Genomic DNA, 23,272 nt, shown 5'->3' on the forward strand with positions numbered 1-23,272 from the left:
ACTGTATATATTGTTTTCCAAAACCTGTTTTGAATTCCCAATGGAATACTCTTGATGTGTTTCCATGGCACTGATGCATGATTCACTATGGTTACCATAGCAATAAAATGTACAGTATCCTTTAGGGATATGAAAAACTATTTTTAACGCAACCAATATGATTGCTTTAAAGATTTATTTTATCTCTTAATTAAAATTATTGTACAAGACTGAATTTGTATATGTATCCAGAACTGAGAATCGGAACAGAAAAGAAAAGCAGAATGTTTTATTAATTTTTTCTGTGTGTTATTCGATTAACAAGAAAAATGGAAGGATTAATAATATCAAATCAGTACTAACTGAAATCCAAAATTTTCCGTGTAAATGTTGTCTCAGGTGCTCCTTAGATGTTGATTTTCTACTTAGTTCCTTATATTGTATAGTTGTATGCTTTTATAATCATGGGAAAGATAGCTGAGAGGAAGTGCCTGATAAAATAAGTGATCCCCAAAGACTTTTCTCAAACATACAGTGGAAAATATTTGCATAGATTCTAAAGACCTAAAGCTACTGAGATCATGACCATACAAAATATAAAATAGCAGCAGAACCAACTCATTCCTTAAGGCTACAATCCTAGGGAGAAAGTGACACTCAGCACAGAGGAATTAACCTCTTTCAAATAAAATGATTCTGTTAGTAGTCTTTGATCAGAAGTCCTTAAAACTGCACTATATTAATCAAAATATTTCTAGATTATGTTGAAGCTGTTGCAAACAGACAGTACATATTACCATCTAGAGGCAATGGTTATTGGATTACTTATATTACGATTGTGGTGACCATATTCCTCGCCCTCTCTCCTGAAATAATAATGGTGAAATATAAGAAATTGATGTAATTTAGCCACGAGATTTACTATAGCAAAGCATTTTTTAAAAAAAAAAACCAGAGTCCAATGTATATCAAGATGAAAAAAGGTTGTAAAGACTTTCAAATGTGGTCTAGAATTTATGGTACTATGAGAGAATGGATTGCTACAAGATTTAACTGTCACTTCTTTTGTGGTTTTTCTTGAAACTGTGATTGCTGAAAATTTGTAAAATAGTAGAAATTTATGTAGAAATTACACAAATATGAAACTTACCAACTTTTCCCTCTGAGGTTGGTGGAGGGGGGGGCAATTATTTTGCATTGTTGCCTAATCAACTGCAGCCTTTTCCCTTTTCTAAAATGTCATGCAATACCTAGCCACTTTCATATTTTTATTTTAATCTTGGCCTTTCATGCGATCAATGTTTTATTTCTTTCCTCTCCTGCTTCCGTCTAGACTTTTCTCCAGTTTATGAGTCCTCTCTCATAAAGGGAAGGAAAGGGTGCTGCTATCCTTCAGTGTAGTGAACCAATATTAGTGTAATGTAGGGATGAAGATGCTGGACTTGGAGAGACCCCACTTCAAGTCCCTATTTAGACATATTACTTGCAGAGTGAATGTGAGCCCTGACTACTTCAGCCTAACATGTCATCACAGATTACTGTTATGCAGATAAAATAAAACCCCAATTTCCACCGCCTTGAGTTTTCAGAGAAAATGCAATGATTTAATTTAATAAGCAATCTATCCATCGTTTGGTTCTCTCCCAAAAACATGCTCTTGTTTTTAATTTCATGGAAGTGTGTTTTCATCAGATTGTTATTCTGTACATGAGTGTAACAGGTTGCTGAGGACCAGGATGGGTAATTTAGATGCAGGCAGTCCCTTGGGAAAGCATTAACAAACCCATGCAAGCAAGATACTGGCTGTATACTCTCTTTGTTCCAGGATCAATGTATACCTGTATACAAAGGAAAAAAGCAGTGAATGTTTTCCTTTATATCCTAATAACTGTATGTAATACTACCAGCTCTTTTGTTGTCAGAGAACGGAGACAAATTAAAGAATGATGAGGGACTCCTTTATTTTATTGACTAAAGTCTTAGTAATTATTGTTTTCATGCTGTACAACACTTCAGCAGAGAGCGCAAGCAACACCTTTACAGGTGAGTCACCATGGATTTAATATTTCAAATACTTTGGTGTCAATGACTATACTTTCAAAATGATATTTTGTAAAAGAGATGTGAACATCTTTTGTCTCACATTCTTTCCCCTCTCTGAACTTGGTGAGACTTCGTTTCATTTAAATTTGTATAGAATTTTAGGTGAACTATGTAAACCTTGGAGAAGATTGTCTTTAATGCTGCTGAAACATCTGTATATATCTTTTAGGAATCCCCCTTTTCTTTTAGCTAGGGGACATAGGTATTCTCACAAAATGGCTGCCAAGATGAGTATTCCAGTTACCAATCACCAGTTTAACCAGAGTCAAACTGCTAAGCTTACTCTCAGCTATCTCTTTTAGCCTTCCAATGACCATTTAACACATCTTTTTGTTTTGTTTTGTTTTGTTTGCTGGGTTGGTGGACATGCTTTCAAACCAGGCATTAAGCTATACTTCCTTTAATTATGTTTTGTTAATTGTGTATGTATAAACTAAATTTTGAAAATTGTTATGTTTCATTTTCTGAGATAGGCTGGAATATAGCCAGGAATTCTTGGCTATAAAAGTAATGTTGGAATAAAGATCATACTTGAGATTGATGTTTTGCTTTGAAGCATGCTAGTATCCTATTTATTTATTTATTTATTTATTTATTTATTTATTTATTTGATTTGCCAATTGTTTACAAGATAATAAGTATAAGTGTATACATAGTTGTGAATACATGAAATGGGTACATATAAGAAAAATAAAAGAATAAGAGAAACAATAGGACAGGGACGGTAGGCACGATGGTGCGCTTATGCACGCCCCTACAGACCTCTTAGGAAAGGGGTGAGGTCAATAGTAGACAGTCTAAGGTTAAAGTTTTTGGGGTTTGGGGAAGAGACTACAGAGTCGGGTAGAGTATTCCAGACATTGACCACTCTATTGCTGAAGTCGTATTTCCTGCAATCAAGTTTGGTGCGGTTTACTTTGAGTTTGTATCTATTGTGTGCTCTTGTGTTGTTATGGTTGAAGCTGAAGTATTCATTGACAGGTAGGACATTGCAATGTATGATTTTATATACCATGCTTAAGTCAGACCGAAGACGGCGTAACTCAAGGTTTTCTAGTTTTAGAATTTCTAGTCTGGTGGCATAAGGTATTCTACAACGAGTAGAAGAGTGGAGAACTCTTCTTGTGAAATATTTCTGGACTTTCTCAATTGTGCTAATATCAGATACGTAATGAGGGTTCCAGACTGATGAACTGTATTCGAGTATTGGTCTAGCAAATGTTTTGTATGCTCTGGTTAGTAGTGTGATATTACCAGAGAAAAAACTACGTAGGATTAGGTTAACAACTCTTAATGCCTTTTTGGCTATGTAGTTGCAGTGGGCTCTAGCACTTAGATCATTAGAGGTGAGTATTCCAAGGTCCTTTACAGAGCTTGGGTCATCAACAAGATCTTGACTATTCAGCTTGTATTTTATTTTCTGATTTTTTTGCCAATATGTAAGACAGAGCATTTTTGTTGAGATTTGAAGTTGCCATTTGTTTGACCATTCAGATACATAGTCAAGATCTTTTTGTAGGGTAGCAGTATTGTCTGTGGTATTGAACAGCTTTACATCATCAGCGAAGAGAACGCAATTGCTCTTAATATGATCACAGAGGTCGTTTATGTAGAGTATGAAGAGAGTTGGTCCTAGAACACTGCCCTGGGGACACCACTATTGACAGGTACTGGATTTGATAGGACGCTCCCGATTTTGACCATTTGTTGTCTGTTTGACAGGAATGCTTCTATCCAGTTATTCAGTTGTCCAGAGATACCATAGGATTTTATTTTTAGGAGTAGTTTGTCATGTACCACTGAATCAAAGGCTTTACAGAAGTCTATGTAGATTGCGTCTATTGCTTTGCCCTGGTCAAGTTGTGTCGTCCATATGTTTTTGCAGTGTAAGAGTTGCAGATTACAGGATAGTTTTTTCTGAAACCAAATTGTTTATTGGAGAGTAGGTTGTTTGTCTCTAAGTGGAGGATGATGGATTGGTTAATAATTGATTCCATGACTTTACAGGTGACGCAGCATAAGGAGATTGGCCTGTAATTTTCAACTAGGCTTGGGTCTCCCTTTTGGGGATGACTGTGGCTTGTGACCATAGGTTAGGCAAGGAGCTGGTCCTGAAAGATTTTTCAAAGATTATGCTTAGAGGTTTGGCTATGGCAGTGGATAGCTTTCTTAAGAAGTAGGCACATATTCCATCCGGTCCAATAGATAGAGATGGTTTTAGATTGCGTAGTGATTTTTCGACATTGTCTTCTGTGAAATCGATATGTATTAGATCATTGTTTATTTATTTTTTTAAGTTAAAAGAACCTAACAAACAAACAAAATTAGGATGCCTACAGGTTGTCAAAGGATGCCGAAGGACATATCTCCTGATACATAAGAACCCTGTTTGGGATTCTGGATATAAAGCTTTGCCTATACAGTTTGTAGTTTTAGAATCTTATTAGCACATTGTCACTTCATAGAACTGTCTGAGACAGCAGAATGAATAAAGCAATTCTGGCGGAGTGCTTTATTTTAAGGGGGAAAAAAATGAAAGAATGCGTTTTCTTTTCCTCCAATACTTGCATTGCCTCATTTGCTATAAATTAATCTTCCCCAACTATTAGCATTCCAGCCTCTCTTCCTAATTTGTTATATCAAGACAGGTGAAAAGAGGTGAAAAGAGGTGAAAACAGGTGAAAAGAGTTAGGGAGTTTTAGTTCTTTATTTTCAGCTTTAAAAGATTCTTTCTACTGGATGGTTTGACAGTGATAAGTTTTCTCCACTGTTTTTCTCCATTAATAACTCTATAAAAGGGACTGTGTAATGAAGTCCAAAATATTGCAAATAATCATTGAGGTTATATTTTATAATTATTCTGTTGAATCAATTATTTGGATTGCATTTGATTTTACTTTCTCAAATTTCATTCATGGATTCATATTATGGATCTCACTATTTTGGATGGGACTCCTTCTATGTATGAGGACTGGGGAATTCATCTTTCCTAGAAAACATCCATTGATTCCCAGATTTTTAAACAATAACCTTCTAACTCTCTCTCAGTCACCTCACTTCATAGGATTATTGTTGTGGGGAAACAGGAGGAGGAAGGTGTCTTGGATATATTTACCACCTTGAGTTATCTCTAAAAATCATAAAGGCAGAATACAGATAGATAGATAGATAGATAGATAGATAGATAGATAGATAGATAGATAGATAGATAGATGGATGGATGGATGGATGGATGGATGGATAGATAGATAGATAGATAGATAGATAGATAGATAGATAGATAGATAGATAGATAGATAAGCTTTATTATAACAATGAAGAAAGATAAGCAGTTTTCAGCCACAATATATTGTACACTGTATATGCAGTATATTTCAAAAGTAATTTAACAAACTTTTCACTGTTCAAGAAAAATCTTTAAATTGTTACTTGAGCAATATAATTTGCCACCAATGAATGTAAAATGTCAATATTTTAAAGCCATAGTATTTGCCTGGATTATCAATGTCATAATAAAAGATAAGCTAGTAAAATGATAATTAGACAATAATTATAAACCTTGTAAATATCCAATAAATTTCCAGTAATTGTAGTGGAAAATTCAGCTCATAATTGAAAGGCATTCACATCACATGCACCCACACCAAAGCACATTTTAAATTAGCTTAATGGCAAGCTAAGTCTTGTAACTAAGAGCTATACTGCTGAAAATGCTAATTTGTAAACACATTTTGTTTAGCAATTCTGCCCAGGGGAATAGTAGTTTTCTGAGAGCTGGGCCCTAACCTCTAAACTGTATCTTCAGTGCTTGGTTTTGTTGCTGGATCCTAATTGATGCCAGCAGGACTAGACTGTAATTATTGTTAACTTCAATATTTATTCAGAAGTAAAAGTTTTTTTGGAACAGATTTGCACTGAACCAAATTTGTTTTAAGAATGGCTTGAACAATGTGGCCTCCAATCAAAATAGACAGAATATCAGAGTATCAATAGTAAACAACAAGTAATAATAGAGAAGCCTACATGATCTATCATGAAAGTTTTAGGTACAAGACATGCTGGCATCAAGAAGAATATGCCACTGAACTCTTTCACATGTGTGAAAACCATCCCAAAGATTCTCAATTGTGTGAAAAAAAAATCTTGATAAAATTATCTGCTTCAGGAGATTACCATATTCTGCTTAATGGCTGGGTCAGTTCTGGGTCTGCTTGGCTTGCTGTATAATAGGTATGTTATATGCTTATTTACTTTATTTTATGCTCCCCATTCCTGAAGGATCTGAGTGGATTTTGGATAATTTCTTCTAACATTTGTCATTTGTTGACCAAACGTGATCTTGCATTCTTTCTTCTGGACCTTCACACCATACTCAAAATAATCAAAATATTGATTGAAAGATTACATGCTATCAAACAAATGTCAACTCTTCGTGACCACTGAATGAATCTGTATCTAATATGGTCTTTCTGTTCTTCTAGTGTATACTGTTTACCACTGCAACTGCATCCTACCATCGTTCTCTTCTCCTTCCTTTTATTTTTCAGCATTGTGAATTTACAAGGATAACAAAATTTTATGTTAACAATAGTGAAGTTGAATAACATTCAATTGTTTCCAAGTATTTTGGTGGAAAGGTACCTTCTATGCCACTAATTCCATTCTAATAGATCACTCTGCTTTCTTTATTTTAGAGAAAGGTATCTCTTTGCTTGGTTACCATTTATGCAATTATTCTGTGATAAAAAATGTGAGCAAAACAGTTCCGTATCAAAAATCATATGAGAAACAAACACCATGTGGATGGATTCCTTGGAGATTATGCACCACAACCTATTACAAAGAAGAGTACCATCCTATTATGGTCCAAGAAGCGGTGAATGTGACAGATTGTTGTGCTGGGTATGAACAAGTGGGTCTATATTGTTCTTTACGTAAGTATAAAACAATGGAAAGACTACGGCCTGTGAATTGCAAAACCAACAATATATTTAATTGCAGTATAGGGTCAGCAAGTTAGGTCACTTGCCAATATCTGAATGACTTCTAGATAGCAGCAAATAAACTGACTTTTGTTTATTTATAGTGCTTATTCTTCTCCCCCCCCCCCCCCCCCATAAAGCAGATTTGGCAAATACGGTCCATATACAACAATAGCTAGCTGGCTGGCCAGCCGGCTGGCTGGCTTATTGATTGATTTGATTTGATTTGATTTCTATAGCTGCCCACCTCAGCAAACAATATATATTTTTGGGTATTGAAATATAGAAAAAGTGTTTTTGGCTTACCTACTTTTTCTCTTTAATCACATACCTTTCAGAGAGCCAGTTTGGTGCACTGGTTAAAGTTCTAGGCCAGGAGATGGAGTTCTAGTCCTCCCATAGGCATCAAGAACCAGCTGAGTGACTTTGGGCTATTCTCTCTCTCTCAGCCCAACTCACCTCACAGGTTTGCTGTGCGGAAAATAGAAGGAGTAAGGAGTATTAAATGGGTTATTTATAAAAGTAATTAATAATAAAATAATAAAGGAGAAAGGAGTATTATGTGAGTTATAACAATAATAAAGGCAGGATAAAAATATTTTAAAAATACAAATAATTTTCTATGCATTGAAGCAAATCCCTGATGTTCCTTAAAGTTGATGTATCTTGTGGAGAAACACATTGAAGTCCAGGTTTGCTCTTTTATGGGTGGTCCTTTCCAGGAACAGTCTGATTAGGACATGAATTCATTTCAGTGAACCTTTCTAGTGGATTTTTTATTTCAAGTTTATAAGCATATGTTCAAAGGTCAAATGAATTTCCATATTTGACAAGCTGAATATGAAGTGACTTCCTTCCAATGTAAAACAAAAATCTTTTTATGTCACCATTATTTATATGCTCAACAATTTTAAGACCCCTCCCTTCATTTTGACTTATTCATTTTAAATTATTTAGGAAAAGATAGTAAATTCCAGGCTAAACCAATCAATAAATAGAAGCTTCAAATAAGTGTTAACTCATGGAATCTTTGGAGGTGTTTTTTAAAACGGCTTGCCATTTACCTTCCTAGGGCTGGTAGAGAGTGACTGGCTTTGTGGCTAACTCACACTCTCCTGGCTTCCAGCCCAGTGCCTTAACCACTACACCAGACTGGCTCCAATATCACATTGTCATTATTACTTAAATTCCTATATTATCTTAAATGCATTTTATGCATTCAGTATAAGAGTACTGTAGCTATTCTCTGAAGTGCACATAAACCTATATGCCATTTCTTCAGTTTTATGATAAAAAAGATAAGATAAAATAAAACTGTTTGAAATTAGGCAATGGTCATTTTGTTATTATTTGCTAGTCCTTATTCATTTAAAAACCATTAGTTATAGCCTAAAATACATTCATTTAGGTAAATGACATAATATGCACTGAAGATTTCTCCTTTGATATATACAGTAACTAAGTCACAGAACAATATTTCTATTACTCTGATTATAGGCATGGTGTTGGTCCTTTCTTTATCCTTTCAAAAATATTTATTAATAAAAAGAAATGACTTCCATTGTGCAAATGTGCTTGATCTTTCAAGACAGATCAACACTACTCAAAAAGTTATATTCTTTTTCCCTCTTTCAGTGCCAGAATCAGATTCTGCCTTGATTACTATTTTCAACTATTTCATATATTTTACAACTGGGAATTTTTACTCCAAATGTAATATACTGTATATTTTATAATATATGAAGGAGGAGATTGTATCATTGAGTTACTATATCATTGTATCATTGAGTTGAGTGACTCTGAAATACAATGTAAAGTACTATTCATCAACTTCTAATATTGCACATCCTATTGTAGTTTTTCTAGTCTGTGATATCCTTTTCTTTTCTTCTGTTTTGACATTTATTATGTGTGCAACATTATGATTTCTCATTTTGTCTCTCTGATTATGCCCCATTTTTCTGGACCATAATGTCCCATTGAGTTACAGAAGACAGTAGAAATTAGCACTCATGGAATTGTATTGACTAATAAGCCAGTATATATTGCTAACAAGCCAGTCCTAAAGCAGAGAGTGAACACATATAATCACTGCATAATCAGTGCAAAATTATGAATTTAGTTTGTGGCCTTTTCCTTTTAGTTCATATTTGGTAGATCTATAATACCTCGGATTTTAAAAGTTTAATATGTAATTTAGAAGAGAGAGCCAGTCTTATCTAGTTAAGGCACCAGTCAATTCTTGTCACATCCAACCTTCTGTTGATCAGGAAAGCAGACCCTGCATCTGTGGGAAGATATTAGGAAGGGGAAAAAAGTAATTTAGAATATTCATATATTTCAATTACATTGCTCACCAACATGCAGCCATGCCCATTTTCTTTAATTGCTATCAACATACTGTAGATTTGGAATTTTTCAGAATACATGTCAATGCTAATAGTAACTCTAGCAGTTCAGAATATGCTAATGGTACTGTAAAACTGTAAAATCAAAATTTGTTAGATTAGGTAACCTATTCATGTGGTTCATATACTGTATATTAATAAGAAAAAACAGTTTCCTTGACCTTAAAACATTTCTACCCTATGACTATGGGTATTCCTGAGTAAATGTTACATATACCGGTAGTTTCATTGTGATCAAATAAAATTTCAGGAGAAAATGATTAGGGAGGCTTGGTAGAAGAGATATTCTGAATTTCTATAATAAACAGGCAAAATCATCTCCATCTGGAGAAAAACTCTTAGGGAAAATTGCACTTGACTTATAATAGAGCATCTCAAGCTTGCCAAAGATAGATTTAACAAGGTAAACTTATATTCAACTGCATACAGATGGGCTGCCCTAATCAGATTAGAGGCTCTTCCTGCTCAGGAAAATTTGCAAATTATCTGGGGATATACAGATCTGTCTTATTTATTTCCCTAGTAAAGGTTAAAGCATTTTCCAGACCTCATAGTGCTAATATTTATGAATGGTATTATCTAGACATATTCTTTATCAACTTTTTCTTTTCATTATTTATTAATCAGTGGGCAGATTTAAAAGAGTGTGTTACTGAATGGCTCTTAATGTTTCCCTTGATATTAAAGTACTTATATCTGGATTCTAAATAATTAGAAATGAGAGGTGTTTTTAGAGCACTTTAGATTTTCCCTAGATGCTGTCACTGGAGGATCTATTCTTGGATGCTATATTTATGTCTATATAGCACATCCAAAAGTCAATTTAAGTAGCAGATAATGGTCACTGAAGTGCACATGCTTTGTTTTGTGTAAAATTAGGAGGAGCGTATTTAATACATGATGAATTATATAATTTAATCACTTAGATTTAACATTAAATAAATTAAATGGAATTAGAGTATTTTATGGTATGCTTTTCTCTTTCTTGCCATTACTAATTTTATTGATTAATTAACATATAGGAAAATATTCCTGGCAAATTGTGATTGGCAGAACCTCAAAACCTCAAAACAGGTTTTACATTCATTGCAAATGGTTTCTAGCAAGCAACAAATGAATCAGCCACATAAAATGTGCACCAGCCGTTTACTGGCTTTCTGCATGCACTAGTTGTCATGGGAATATGAATCATACTGAGTTGTCCTTGTCTCATCTTAGCTTATCAGGCTACTTATGAATATTTCTCTTACAACAGCCATAATCTCTTAATCTGAAAACTTTTCAGAACATATGGCAGACCTGGCAGAGTTAAAAAAATAAATAATAAAATACAGTAAATAAAAGCTTTTGGAAAAAAGCAGCACCATAACAATTCAATTTCCATTATTATTACATGGTTTTCAGGGGACTTTTCCTTGAAGGAAGACATTGACAAGGTCAGGGGTCGCCAACCTTTTGGACCTCAGGGACCACCAAACTCATAATTTTAAATCGCACAAACCAGAGACCCTAGAAAAATCCCCCAAAAAGTCTGCAGGAAAATTCACCCCGTTTTCCTACCAATCAATTATTTTTTATCTGGGATCGCAGAATACTGTCTCCAGCTCCATTCTCAGGGGGAGAGAGAAAGAAAGAGAGACTTTTGGCCTCATGCAAGGAAAGCAGAAGAAGCAACAGAAATCTTTCATTCTCTACCCCAAACTCCGTCAGAAATGAGTCTGTGTGAGACTTGTTGCGCTGGCACAGCCTCTTGGAGCAGGATGCCTTGCAGGGTCCCAAAGACTCATTTCTGGCGGAGTTTGGGGGACAGAAAGAAAGTCTTTTGCTGCTTTCCTTGTGTGCAGCCAAAAGCAGAAGAAGAAATAAACAGAAGCAGACTGGTGGCCAGGCCAGGTGTGTGGGGTGAGTGGAGCAAGTTTCCCCCCTCCGCCCTTTCCCCCCTCCCCTCACTACCTTGTGTTTTCACAATGCAAGTTGCACAAACCTTGTGTTCCCATGGGCCATGTGGGCGGTGCAGCCTTGTGTTCCCATGCAGCCTGGATTAATTACTTTGGAGGGTGCTCTGCGGACCACCAAAATTTTCTCACGGACCACCAGTGGTCCCCAGCCCACTGGTTGGCAGACACTGGACTAGGTAACATTTTTCCAGGGATCTCTAAGAATTTATTTCACTCTGAATCCTATATTAATAAGAATTTGACAGTCTTTTCAGAAACATGCTAAAGTTTATGCTATAAACACTATACTAGGATTACAATATTATTTGGGCATTGATATTTTTTGTTATCAATAACTGATATAAATGCATTAGCGCCCACTTATTTTGTATGATTCATTTAGCTTGAAGCCTATTGGTTTTGAATTAATGGAAGTTTTGTTAGATTATTTATGTAATGTTGCTTTGTGCTTTTTATCTTTCTATTTTAAGTATCCTTTATTTCTTACTTATTTTTAACAATCAAGAGTGGAAAATCCTTGGCTTTCTGGATGGTACAGTACTATAATTCCCAGGAGTCCAATTCAATATGGCCAGAAGTGAGGGATGCTGGGAATTTTTATTCAGGAACAACTGGAGGGTCACATGTTTCCCCTCCCTGGGTGCAATTACCTTTGGTGGGAAAAGCATTACTTCAGTGTAATTAAATGCACTTCTAGAGCTGATTAAATGTAATGCTCATAACTATGCTAAGCATTCTAGCAGACGGATTCACACAAAATAGCACCTCTTGGCATTGATATACTCTAGACGAAAGCAATCAATCCCGAAATGAGGTGGGGGGGAAGTACTGACTGTTTATTCACCATTAACATCAAGGGAATGGCTGACATTTATATTTCTCTGATTAGAGTACTGGAATGCTGTTAGGTCTTGTTATCAGAGAGGTACAGATGTGAGAGGCTGGCTTTCATTTTCATCTGCTTAGCTGGCATATAAAGATTACTTGAATTGGAGGTAGATTTAGATTTCTGCATTGCTGGAAACCTTCGTCATCTCATTTTTGCACAAAATGTTGCTGGTGGCCTGCAAAGTTTCAGATCAAGTCAGATATTTTTTTACAGTTGAAATATAATTGCCATTATTTATTGCTCCTTTATATTATTTTTATTAAAATTAATTTCTGCATTAAACCAGGGAAATTGCATTAAAATAGTGGGACTGACCTTTGATATCAGCTCTTTCTTTCTACCATGCTCCTAGCATCAGTCTAATCGGGACCTTCCAGTGACACTAGTTTGTCACTATGCCCTACCTTTTTATGGTAGTGAAATCATGTAAATCACCTTATAAAGTATTTATAATTTCACAGCAAATGCTTTCCAGTAGCTACTGTGGTGGCCACTCCCAGAGATATCCTAGAGCAGGAGTAAGGAACTACGGCCCTTTTATGACTTGTGGACACCAAAATTCTGGAAGTTGAAATCCACAAGTCATATTGAATTCTGGGAGGTGAAGTCCACAAGTCATATTGAATGCAAGTGCATAAGAGGTGTCATTTTCATGCCATAACAGTTTGTATGAGATACTACAACAGGGCTGTCAAACTCGCAGCCTGTGGGCTGGATACGTCATGTGCTGGCCAAGCCATGCCCAGTTTAGTGAAGGGGGCGTCCTGATATATCACGTGATGCCACCATGATGACGCAGGTTTGACACCCCTGTACTACAGTGAATCCCTTCCATGGGCTATTTCATTGCTATCCTGACTCCATGAATTGGATGAAATTATAATAGTGATTATTATGAAAGGGTTGATAATACTTTCCACATTATAGAAAACTGATTATATAATTATGAATTACCAGTAACAGTAATTCTATGTGTTGTTTGCAATCATGTAAAATAATCTGATAAAATCTATAAAAATCCAAAATAATTCAGTATAAAATAAAAATCAACTGTATTTGAAAAAGGTACAGCCAAAAGAATCAAGCAGTACATATAGGCACTAATACTAGTAAACTATCAAAAGGATTAAAACAACAATCGTCTTTAAAAACCACTGGTGGTGCCAATACATAAATAAGTTGATTGTCAAAATGAAAACAGGTCTGAAGTTTAGCAGGCTCCTCTGGAGAAAGCCTTCTGTTATCATTTTAGAGACCTTTCCTCAGAGAACCACCCTTCAAACCTCAAAATCAGTTTTCTTAGAAATGAGTCATAAAAAGTAAAGAACTAGAAATATACTGGGTAGGTACTAAGTTTCCAAATAGTGTACAGCTCTCTACTTCCGTGAGTGAAAACCCATGTTTCAAATTTTGTTCCAAAGTGAGCTGGAAGCTAGTGTGAAAAAGGACCAGCATAATTTATGTAAAGTGTCTGATGCCAATTCAAAACTCTCTTGACTATCTTTTTCACCAGCAAAAGATTTGGTTTCATCTTCAAGGCAGACTAATACCCAAGTTAACAATGGTTTCAGGCATGGCATTCAACTTCAGATAAGGTTTATTACCCTAATCCAGAAATAGTTGCATCAAAGAGGCCAAGGGCTTCTGATATTGTATAATTAAAGGTCTAAATCCACATTTAGGTTTCTCAGAGGGGAATATAGATACAATCTGGACAGAGGTGTGGAAGAATGGACTTTATTCTTGCTCTCTACCTGTCTTCATGTTTTGCCTTGACATTAGTCATGACTTAAGACAAGGTAACAACAATTAAAAAGAGAGGGAACTCTAGCATGTGTTTCCAATGGCTGAAAATTGTCTCTGGAACTAGAACCTATTGAGTCAAGAATATTTTCTTCTCTGCTTCTTCAAAATTCTGTGGAAAAGAACTTTTGAATCTGATGTTCATAGGCATCAGCAAGGGTTGGCTCAAAATAAACTTAAAAGAAAATTCCATTGAGGATGGTTAGGTTCTTCGATGTACCTAGAGAAACTAGAACCTTGGCCAGTGAGTGTACTTTTCTTTGTAAAATGTTCTGTTTTGTAGCCATAAACAGATCCAACGAGTTTGCTTCAAGACCTGGTGCCTGTCCCATGAAGATAGGGGAAGCATTAAAGAGTTCGTGTGTGTCTGACATCGATTGTCCAGAATATAAAAAGTGCTGTAAGACATCCACGGGAATCTATTGTTCAGATCCTGTTCCAGAAGGTATAGTAGTACAATAGTGTCATGCTCCTTATTCTTTTCTTCTTTGGATATAGGGGAGTTGAGGCAGAGGATCTGATTTGTGGGTCTTTTCTTCTTAAGCAATCTTGATCTGATATTTTAGGTGTGTTTCAAAATTCTGTCAGGGTTTTCACACAAAAGAGATCCATTATTATGTAGAATATATGAGTCTCATACATAATTCTGATTGGTTGATTAAATGCATATATTGTCACACCTTGTGAGTCTCAGCAGTTAATCAAGACAACCGAAAATGAGAAGTCCATTATGTTAGTTCAGCACCTATGCACTAATGCAGGGGTGTCCAACCTGGGCAACTTTAAGCCTGGAGGACTTCAACTCCCAGAATTCCCCAGCCAGCTGGCTGGGGAATTCTGGGAGTTGAAGTCCTCCAGGCTTAAAGTTGCCCAGGTTGGACACCCCTGCACTAATGTAAAGTTCTGACTACCACCTGATTGTTTTTTCTTTCCATTTCTAGAACGAACAGTGACAAAATACTGGTATAATGTGTCAGTCCTTGTGAAAACGGATTTCAGTGAATTATACAAAGTGGATCCAAGACTTCTGAATCATTCACGTCTTTTGCACTCTATGGTATGAATCAACAGAATAGTAATATATAAAGTGTCCTGTATATTTCTGTTGATATAAGAAAGCCCAGCCTATACTCGAATGCCACCTACTGGGCAAAGAAATTATAAAATATACAGTTCCTCTTACATTTCAGATAAACCCCTTTTTCTGATGCGTTTACTGGCAAAACATTGCTTGAACATGAAAATGTTCTTAAAATGAATAATGTTAAATATTTATTAAATATTATTTAAAATGGTTTAAAATATATTTCAATGTAATTCAAATAAATTATAAAATTCTGACTAAAATAATGCCTCTTTAATAGAATTATCATGTGTTAAGTTAATACTGAAACGTTTTTAAAGTGTTAGAAAGGATCTAATTTTGATTGCATTGTTTTTCATTTTATATATAGAATTTAAAGAGAAAAAATACTTACTTGTCTACAATGTATTTTATAACATTTAAGAAGAGTCTCTCTCTTTTCCAGATTACTGGAGCATTGTGGCCAATGGACATCTCTGTGTATCATATCCAGACAACCAAGTCAGAAACTTATGCAGAGACATTAGTGTCTCATGTCCTGGTTGGACTGCAGCAACTGGTTCCATTGGTCAATATTTCTTCTTTGCTGAAGAAAATTGTGATCAGAGTATATGAAGTTATTGACGTTGTTGTACAAGGTTATTATTACAGATATATTTGACTGAAGAGCAGCTCTATAAAATAGAGAGATTTTTAAAATTTCTGTTTTTACTTTATGTTTGGATTTTCAGGATTAGAAAACAGGATCTCTAGTGTGACAAGGCATTTTCTAGGGTGTGAGGAGGGGGACTTTCAGAAAAGAGTAAATCTCTTGTATACATTATGTGAATCTCAAGTACAGTTTGTCATATGTAATAACCTGAAAGCTGAAGATCACAATACAAATCTATCTTTTGCCACAGCATTTAGCTGCATGGAGTAAACATTCACATCAAGACCTTAATATAATGATTGCTTTCACTTCAGTGCAATCACAGAGTTAAATCAGCACCTACACTTAAGGCCTAGTTTTACTTGTTCTTTAATCTGGGGAAAAATGTAGGAAACCCCCCCCCCCCAAAGCTTGTATAACGACTAATCTAAAACTTATTTCAGCAAATGCAATTATTAATCTGTAGACATGCAATCTACCATGTTTCTCACAAAATAAGGCCAGGCCTTGTTTTTCTTTTACCCCCGAAAAAATGGCTAGGCCGTCTTTTCGGGGGTGACTTAATTCCCCCCCTTGCATCCTCGGGTGAGCGGGCAGTGACAGCTTGGATGTTGACCTCGGCGTTGGTGGGACACTTCGTATCGGGAGCCCTTCTGCCACCGTTGCTTTTCCTTCTCCCTTGCTGCTGCGGCATTTAGAGCAATGCCTCGGCGTTTGGAACAGCCACGTGCGGCCAGCCAGGGCTCCTCCCTGCAGCCGGAGCCCGGAGCTCCTGTCGCCGCCTTCCCTTTGCCTTCGAAGGTAAAGCCAATTATTTTAAAAACAACGCCCTAATACAACAAAAACTCCCCTGCACGAGAGGGCAGCCCAACCCCACATGGGGAGGCAAATCTCCTGGGGCCGCAGTGCAGGATCGGCCCACCTCGGGAGAAGTGCCCAGCCACCATCCCTGCCTGGCGCCGGGCAGAGCGTGAAGAGCTTTGCCTGGGGTGCCCAGCACAGCTGACAGCGGGCCCTCCTTTCTGGCAGCAGAGGTCTCACCAAGGCAGTGAGCACCTCCCCGCTGGACCCTCTGCTCATCCCACCAGGGCCGCGCCAGAGCCGTGCAGGCTGGGCAGAGCCAGGAAAGCGAGCCGCAGGTGTGCGCCCGCCTGCCAAGCAAAAGAGCCGGGCCAACCTGAGCTTGGCTTCCTTCCCAAGTCTCTCCAGTGCGAACCCGAAGGGGCCAGCGGGAGAGGCTGCCCGAGGCAGTGATAGCGCCCACCCATCCGCGGACAGGGAGGCGAGGTGATGGCAGTGCTGCCGGCGGAGAGAGCCCAAAGCCGCCTGTCCTTTCCACCCCTCGCCCAGCCCGTCCCCATCCCCACGCATCTTCAAATGCGGCAGCAGCTCCAAACACTGCAGTGGAACGGACATCAGGCAGAGGCGCTGTCTCAGCGGGGCTCAGTTCGGAGGAGGACGCAGCGCAGGCCGTCGCCTTGCCTCCCTGTCCACGGATGGGTGGGCGCTATCACTGCCTTGGGCGGCCTCTCCCAGTGGCCCCTTCAGGTTCGGGCTGTAGGGACTTGGGAAGGAAGTCAAGCTTGGGTCGGCCTGGCTCTTTCGCTTGGCAGGTGGGCGCGCACCTGCGGCTCGCTTTCCTGGCTCTGCCCAGCCTGCACGGCTCTGGCACGGCCCTGACGGGATGAGCAGAGAGTCAAGCGGGGAGGCGCTCGCTGCCTTGGCGAGAGCTCCACCGCCAGGCAGAAGGGCCCACCTGACAGCTGCGCTGGGCGCCCCAGGTGAAGCTCTTCGCACTCTGCCTGGCGCCAGACAGGCATAGCGGCTGGGTGCTTCTCCTGGGGTGGCCCGATCCTGCGCTGCGGCCCCAGGAGATTCGCCTCCCCATGTGGGGTTGGGCTGCCCTCTCGGGCAGGGGAGGCTTTGTCGTACCGGTAGTAGGGTGAAAAGAATTGGCTTTGCCTTTGAAGGCAAAGGGAAGGCAGCGACAAGAGCGCCTGAAGCCGAGTGTCTCCACCGGGCTCTGGTTGCAGGGAGGAGCCCTGGCTGGCTGTGCGTGGCTGTGCCAAACGCCGCAGCATTGCTCTAAGTGCTGCGACAGCAAGGGAGAAGGGAAAGCAACGGTGGAGGAAGGTCTCCTGATACGAAGTGCCCCACCCACGTCAAAGTCAACGCAGGCAGCAACATATCCAGGTATGCAACAAAACTACTTCCTAACGGCAAGCCCCCCCGCCATTCCCCCCCATTTTGCATGTTTAATATAGGCCTTAATGGGGGGGGGGCTTAATTTGATTTTATGCCGATAAAACATGCTGGGCCTTCCTATTGGTGGAGGCCATATTGTTGGAGAAACACGGTAGTATTTACCTAGGGCAAATATCTCCTGTCAGTAGGGGACAAGGAGAAAACTTGTAGCTTGATTGTATATCATGGGTCAAAAAGATTGCCATTGAGGGTATGGCCAGTCACAACCCCAATGGTGGCATTCAGCAGGTTCGCACCTTGTTCGGGAGACACGTTTGTTAACTTTCTGAGCAGTTTGGAGAACTGGTTGTTGGAAGAAATCTCCTTTTGTTTTTCCCCCCACTTTACAGGGCTAATCCTGTCAGGAAGGCAGGAAAGAAACATTTTGGTGTTGTTTCTAGCCTAATCCTTATCTTTATTGCCCTGCTTACAGAAACTGCCACTCCGGTTAAGCTTTATTAAATTGTAACAGGTAATGGTTCTTGCCAGAGCCAGAGCTTCTTGAAGTTTTTTTTTTCCTCCTTTGCTGGTACTTTGCTTTTCTTTGCTTTATTAGAGGCTTGACCTTCTTAAAGGGAAAGGGTTGTTTTAAGCTTTTTACACTGCTTTACTGGTTCCTAGCACTATCCTTTTGGGGTATATTTCCAAGAGGCAGGATACAAGCTTGGCACTCTGTCTGGTTTTTTTTACTGCCTTTCTGAGGGCATGTGATCTTGCCTTAAATCTGGATGATTTCCTTAGGATATGTTGTGAGGTGAGTGAGATCGGCTGGTATCTTTAAGTGGTGCAAATGGATCTAAGGATTGCTTCTCCTGGGTGGGAAAGGGTGCTTTGTCAATTCATTGAGCACAGGAGTCTCTTGTCTATGGGGATTCTTCAGTCAGCCAGGTCATGGCTGTCCTAAAGGTGCTTTTGTCAAGAGGCAACTGGACTTTCTTGGTTTCTTTTGCATTGTTTTGGAGTAGCCAAGGCACATGATTGCCTCGCTGATAGTAAGATTAAAAAAAAGGAGGAAGGGATATGGATCCTCCAATTAGTTTTAGTTTTCTCTCATGATAATAAGGCTTAGTAACTTGGCACAGGCTTGAAGTTTATTTAGATACCTGTGGCATGTACTAATTTTATTGTGACCCTGACAAGCTTGGGAGGTTTGAATCTGGGTCCTCTGTATAATTCATTAATTTGTCTCTTTAGCTCAGCGTTTTGTAGCCCAAATATGCCCACCCACTTTCTGGAGAGCTTAAACAATCACTCTGCTAAAGGGTTTCACTTTATGAGCAACAGTTGGCTGCTGATAGTTATCATTGCATTTTAACTATTTTAATTCCTCAAGGTGCTCTGGCACCCTGCCTGATTTGTAACTCTGGTTTGTGGGTATTTTTAATTTAATGATTGGTATTTAGGGCAGCTTTTTTCAAGCAAAGAAGCTCTTTGTATTTTTGTATGGGTAATCATTGACTTACAACAGTTCATTTAGTGACCATACAAAGTTAAAATGTCACTGAAAAAAGTGACTTATGACCATTTTTCACACTTATGACCATTGCAGCATCCCCATGGTCACGAGTGATGTTGATTGGCCATGCCACTCAATCACATGCCCATGTTTGTGAATTTATACATTAAAATATGGAAATGATGCCAAATATTAAATTATAGAGTGGTAGGAAATTCTGGTCAGGACAATTTTTTAATTTTTCAATTTTCTACATAGTGTCACAAAAACATTCCTTTAAAATAAGTGCAAACAAATTTGAAAAACCAACCCAATCCAACCAACCAACCAATGCTAAATAAAGACCATATTATTGCACCTTCTCCTTCCCTGCCAACGCCTTAATATTTATTAATGAGAAAAGTCTTTAACAGTTTCTCTAAAAATTGTGAAAGAAGAAACTGATCCATATATACCCATGTATATATTCAAGTGAACATCCTTTAGGTTCCAGAATTTGTCAAAGGATACACAAGGAGATATCATCTCAAATCAAACCTCTTTTTTTGGTCATTTTTCACTAACAGACCAGAAGTGATAGGAGGGTAGATAAATGTTAAAAAGAAGACAGAAATACATATGCTATATAACAAAACATTGCCTCTATATTGTCTGTACATTCCATAGCTGATTAAATCTTGCAGCTAGCTTTTAGGAATACCTACTTGCTTGTGAACATGTTTCATTATTCTTTTCTTTGATCCAGATTGTGATCATGATATACCCAACATTCTGATTAAAAATATGAATTCTTCTAATTTGCTGAGAAATTCAAGATCTGCATCACCTGAAATCCATGTATCAGTAGATTCTGAATGTGGTAAGTTGATTTATATTTTAAAATCATTTATTTTTAAATTTTACTTTCTTTAGGGCCTGTGGGGCCTGCTTTATTTAAGCATGTTTGCTCTTTTAATTGTGCCTACGCTATCATTTATTTAACATTTCTCTGTATATAAAGGAACCAATGAATACTTATGTAAATTAAACAAATTAATTGACCTACTGATACATTTTGTTTGTAAGTATATCTTACCATTTCAGAACAATAGATTACTGTTCAGTATAGTTTATCAGAAAGCTTTTGCCTTGAAGACTTTCTTAAAGTCTTAATATCATTTGAAAAAGTTAGATTTATAGAATGAAGTGCTGATCTTTTATAGATTGCTGCTTAAAGAATGTTAATGATTAAGATTTATATATTGGTGCTTAAAGAAGAATAATGATTGCTCAGTTGCTCATTCTGCTTCATATTTTAACTGCTTTAATGAAAGCACATCCTTTTACATAAATGAGTACATATTTAACTCCTATCAATTTTGGCATATGAGATTTATTGTTTGGAGTACCACAGAATTATTTGTGCAGCTATAATCCAATACATTTGTTTATTCATTCAATTGGGAACAATATTTCAGTTGCAAGTCCCAGAGTACCTTTAAGAAATAAATAAAAAGTGCTTTTTCGCTCAGTTTCTAAACTTTGATATGTCTGATTTTTTTTAAGGTAATGTGGGGATTTTGGTCTTGTGTGAATTCATATTTGTGCAAGCTGCTTTGCTGCCTTGAGTGGACTTCATATTATGTTCCTATGGTCAAAAGTTATTTTCCTAAACTCCTGGCCAGCAGTAATAGGAATTTCAGTTTAATATATTTATAAGAGATCAGATTGGAGAAAACAGTTTTTTTAAAAAAAGCTTTGTTGCACATTCAGATACATGGAACTTATTCTTCAAATAGTTTAAGCTTCAAAGTAAAGACACAATTACTGAACCTTTTATTTCCTTTTCCTCCCTTTGCCCCTAACAATCTGAAGGGTCAGCTTTTAACCTGACCATTCAACCCTTGGGGCCAACAGAAACAATCCATGAGTCCCACATGTTCAGTGGAAACAATCCTGAATCCTGAGGGACACATGTGATGACATTTTCACTTTGGTAGCCTTGATGTGAAGGAAAATGTACACTTTTCTGTTGAATTTAATGGAACATTTCTACATGCCCCGACTGCACAAAGAAATGCACCAGAAGCTCTAGAGCAGGAACAAATAGGCATTTGAACATAACATTTATAATGGAACACATGAACTGCTTAGGAAATTATAGCCAAATAGTTGTTTTAGTTTAATCCTGAAATTCAGACAATTTAAATTTTGTGTGCGTTTGCTAGCCTTGAATAAGATGAGTTGATTATAACAGAACAGGTAAATGGATCTGTGGGCACCTTTGAGTGAACTTCCTTTGGTTCCAAGAGGAAGATTAATTAAAAATTGATCTTTTACTTTCCAGAGAGGGTGACTAGTATTTGATAGACTAAACTTCCAATCAGCTCTAATGACTAGTGTCATTCTCCAACTTCTTCAGCCAAATGACAGCAGAAATAGAACAGGCCTGACCATTTTGTAAGATTGTCCATGGTATCACTTCCAACAAGATGGGTGACATTTACATTTAATAAATAAAAAAAATCTATACTACTTGCCAATCAGCAAATGAACTTAGTTGGAACAATCACTTACTTATTATATTAATGTGAAATAAAATTTTAAAAAAATCCCTAGCCACTTAGGTCTAGCCAAAGTAAGAGCATCTATTGCCAGATAAACAGCTGAATCCTAAATAGTTTAGTGTTTAATTTCATTCCATGGCAAAAATGTACAAATTTTCAGAAACCACACAAAAGGCTGCCCTTCTATAGACAGGTGGTTTTTTTTGTTTTTTTGCATAGCATCACAATCAGGAATGCCAAGATAGACCACCTTATATTTCTACCCTAAAGGTTGAGGAAATAATTTCTGCCCCTCAACTATGAATCAAATTCTGCATTGACTTCATATATTGCTAAAAGGAAATACTAAACTAACTATGTTATGCAGTTAAAGTGCATGTCTATCATTCCTTAGCCACACAAAATATGACTGCAGAAGGTTTTTATTTTCCTAAAATATGATAACTCCAGGGGTGGGATTCTACCGGTTTGTACCGGTTCGGGCGAACTGGATGTTAAATTTGCATCTGGTTCGCTGAACTGGTATTTGAACCAATCAGCTGGCCCCGCCCACCCCTCTCCTCCCCTTCCCTCCCTGGAGTTTCCACTTGGCCCATTTTCGATGCAGTTAAATGCAGGGTCTGCGCGGAGGCTCTGGGAAAGGGAAAAAATGGGCCTTCCAGAAGTCTGGAAACGGGCCTGTTTCTGACTTCCAGAGGATCTTCACAGCCCGGGGGAGGCCATTTTTGCCCCCCACAGAGGCCCTAGGGAAGTCTCCAGACCCTTGGGAAGGTGAAAAATGGCCCTACCAGAAGTTCTGAAAGTCACAAAATGGGCCTGTTTCCAGCTTCCGGAGGGCCTTCAGAGGCCCGAGGGAAGCCTCTAGACCAGGGGTGGGCAAACTTTTTGGCTTGGGGGCCTCATTGATTTTTAAAATTTGACAGACGGGCCGGGTCAGCACAAGATACGATACATAAAAAAACTGCAAAATCTCCGCAAAATCAAGTCACTGCGCCTAATGCGCCACCTGGTGTCAAAATGCCTATCATTACAAGTCAAAATCAAATGAATGGAATCATTCAATCATTCACATCAAACCTTACTTCTGTACCAATCTTGGCAGGCCGGAAAAAAAGACCAACGGGCCGGATGTGGCCAGCGGGCCGTAGTTTGCCCACCCCTGCTCTAG

General features: G+C 38.0%; 1 protein-coding gene across 1 annotated transcript in view; it reads left to right on the forward strand.

Moving 5' to 3' along the window:
- Positions 1-1,138: 1,138 nt before the first annotated feature.
- Positions 1,139-23,272, forward strand: part of UMODL1 (uromodulin like 1) — a 58,193-nt gene continuing 36,059 nt past the window's right edge. The window contains exons 1-6 of the mRNA XM_087966789.1: positions 1,139-2,022; positions 6,777-7,016; positions 14,406-14,567; positions 15,064-15,179; positions 15,652-15,844; positions 20,304-20,417. Of these exons, the coding sequence (XP_087822915.1) occupies positions 1,923-2,022; positions 6,777-7,016; positions 14,406-14,567; positions 15,064-15,179; positions 15,652-15,844; positions 20,304-20,417 (925 nt within the window). The 5' untranslated portion in view covers positions 1,139-1,922. The remainder of the gene's footprint in view (positions 2,023-6,776; positions 7,017-14,405; positions 14,568-15,063; positions 15,180-15,651; positions 15,845-20,303; positions 20,418-23,272) is intronic.

This window comes from Notechis scutatus, chromosome 5 (assembly GCF_049901735.1).
Source record: "Notechis scutatus isolate UNSWTSFEM ecotype Mainland chromosome 5, rNotScu1.2, whole genome shotgun sequence".
NCBI lineage: Eukaryota > Metazoa > Chordata > Lepidosauria > Squamata > Elapidae > Notechis > Notechis scutatus.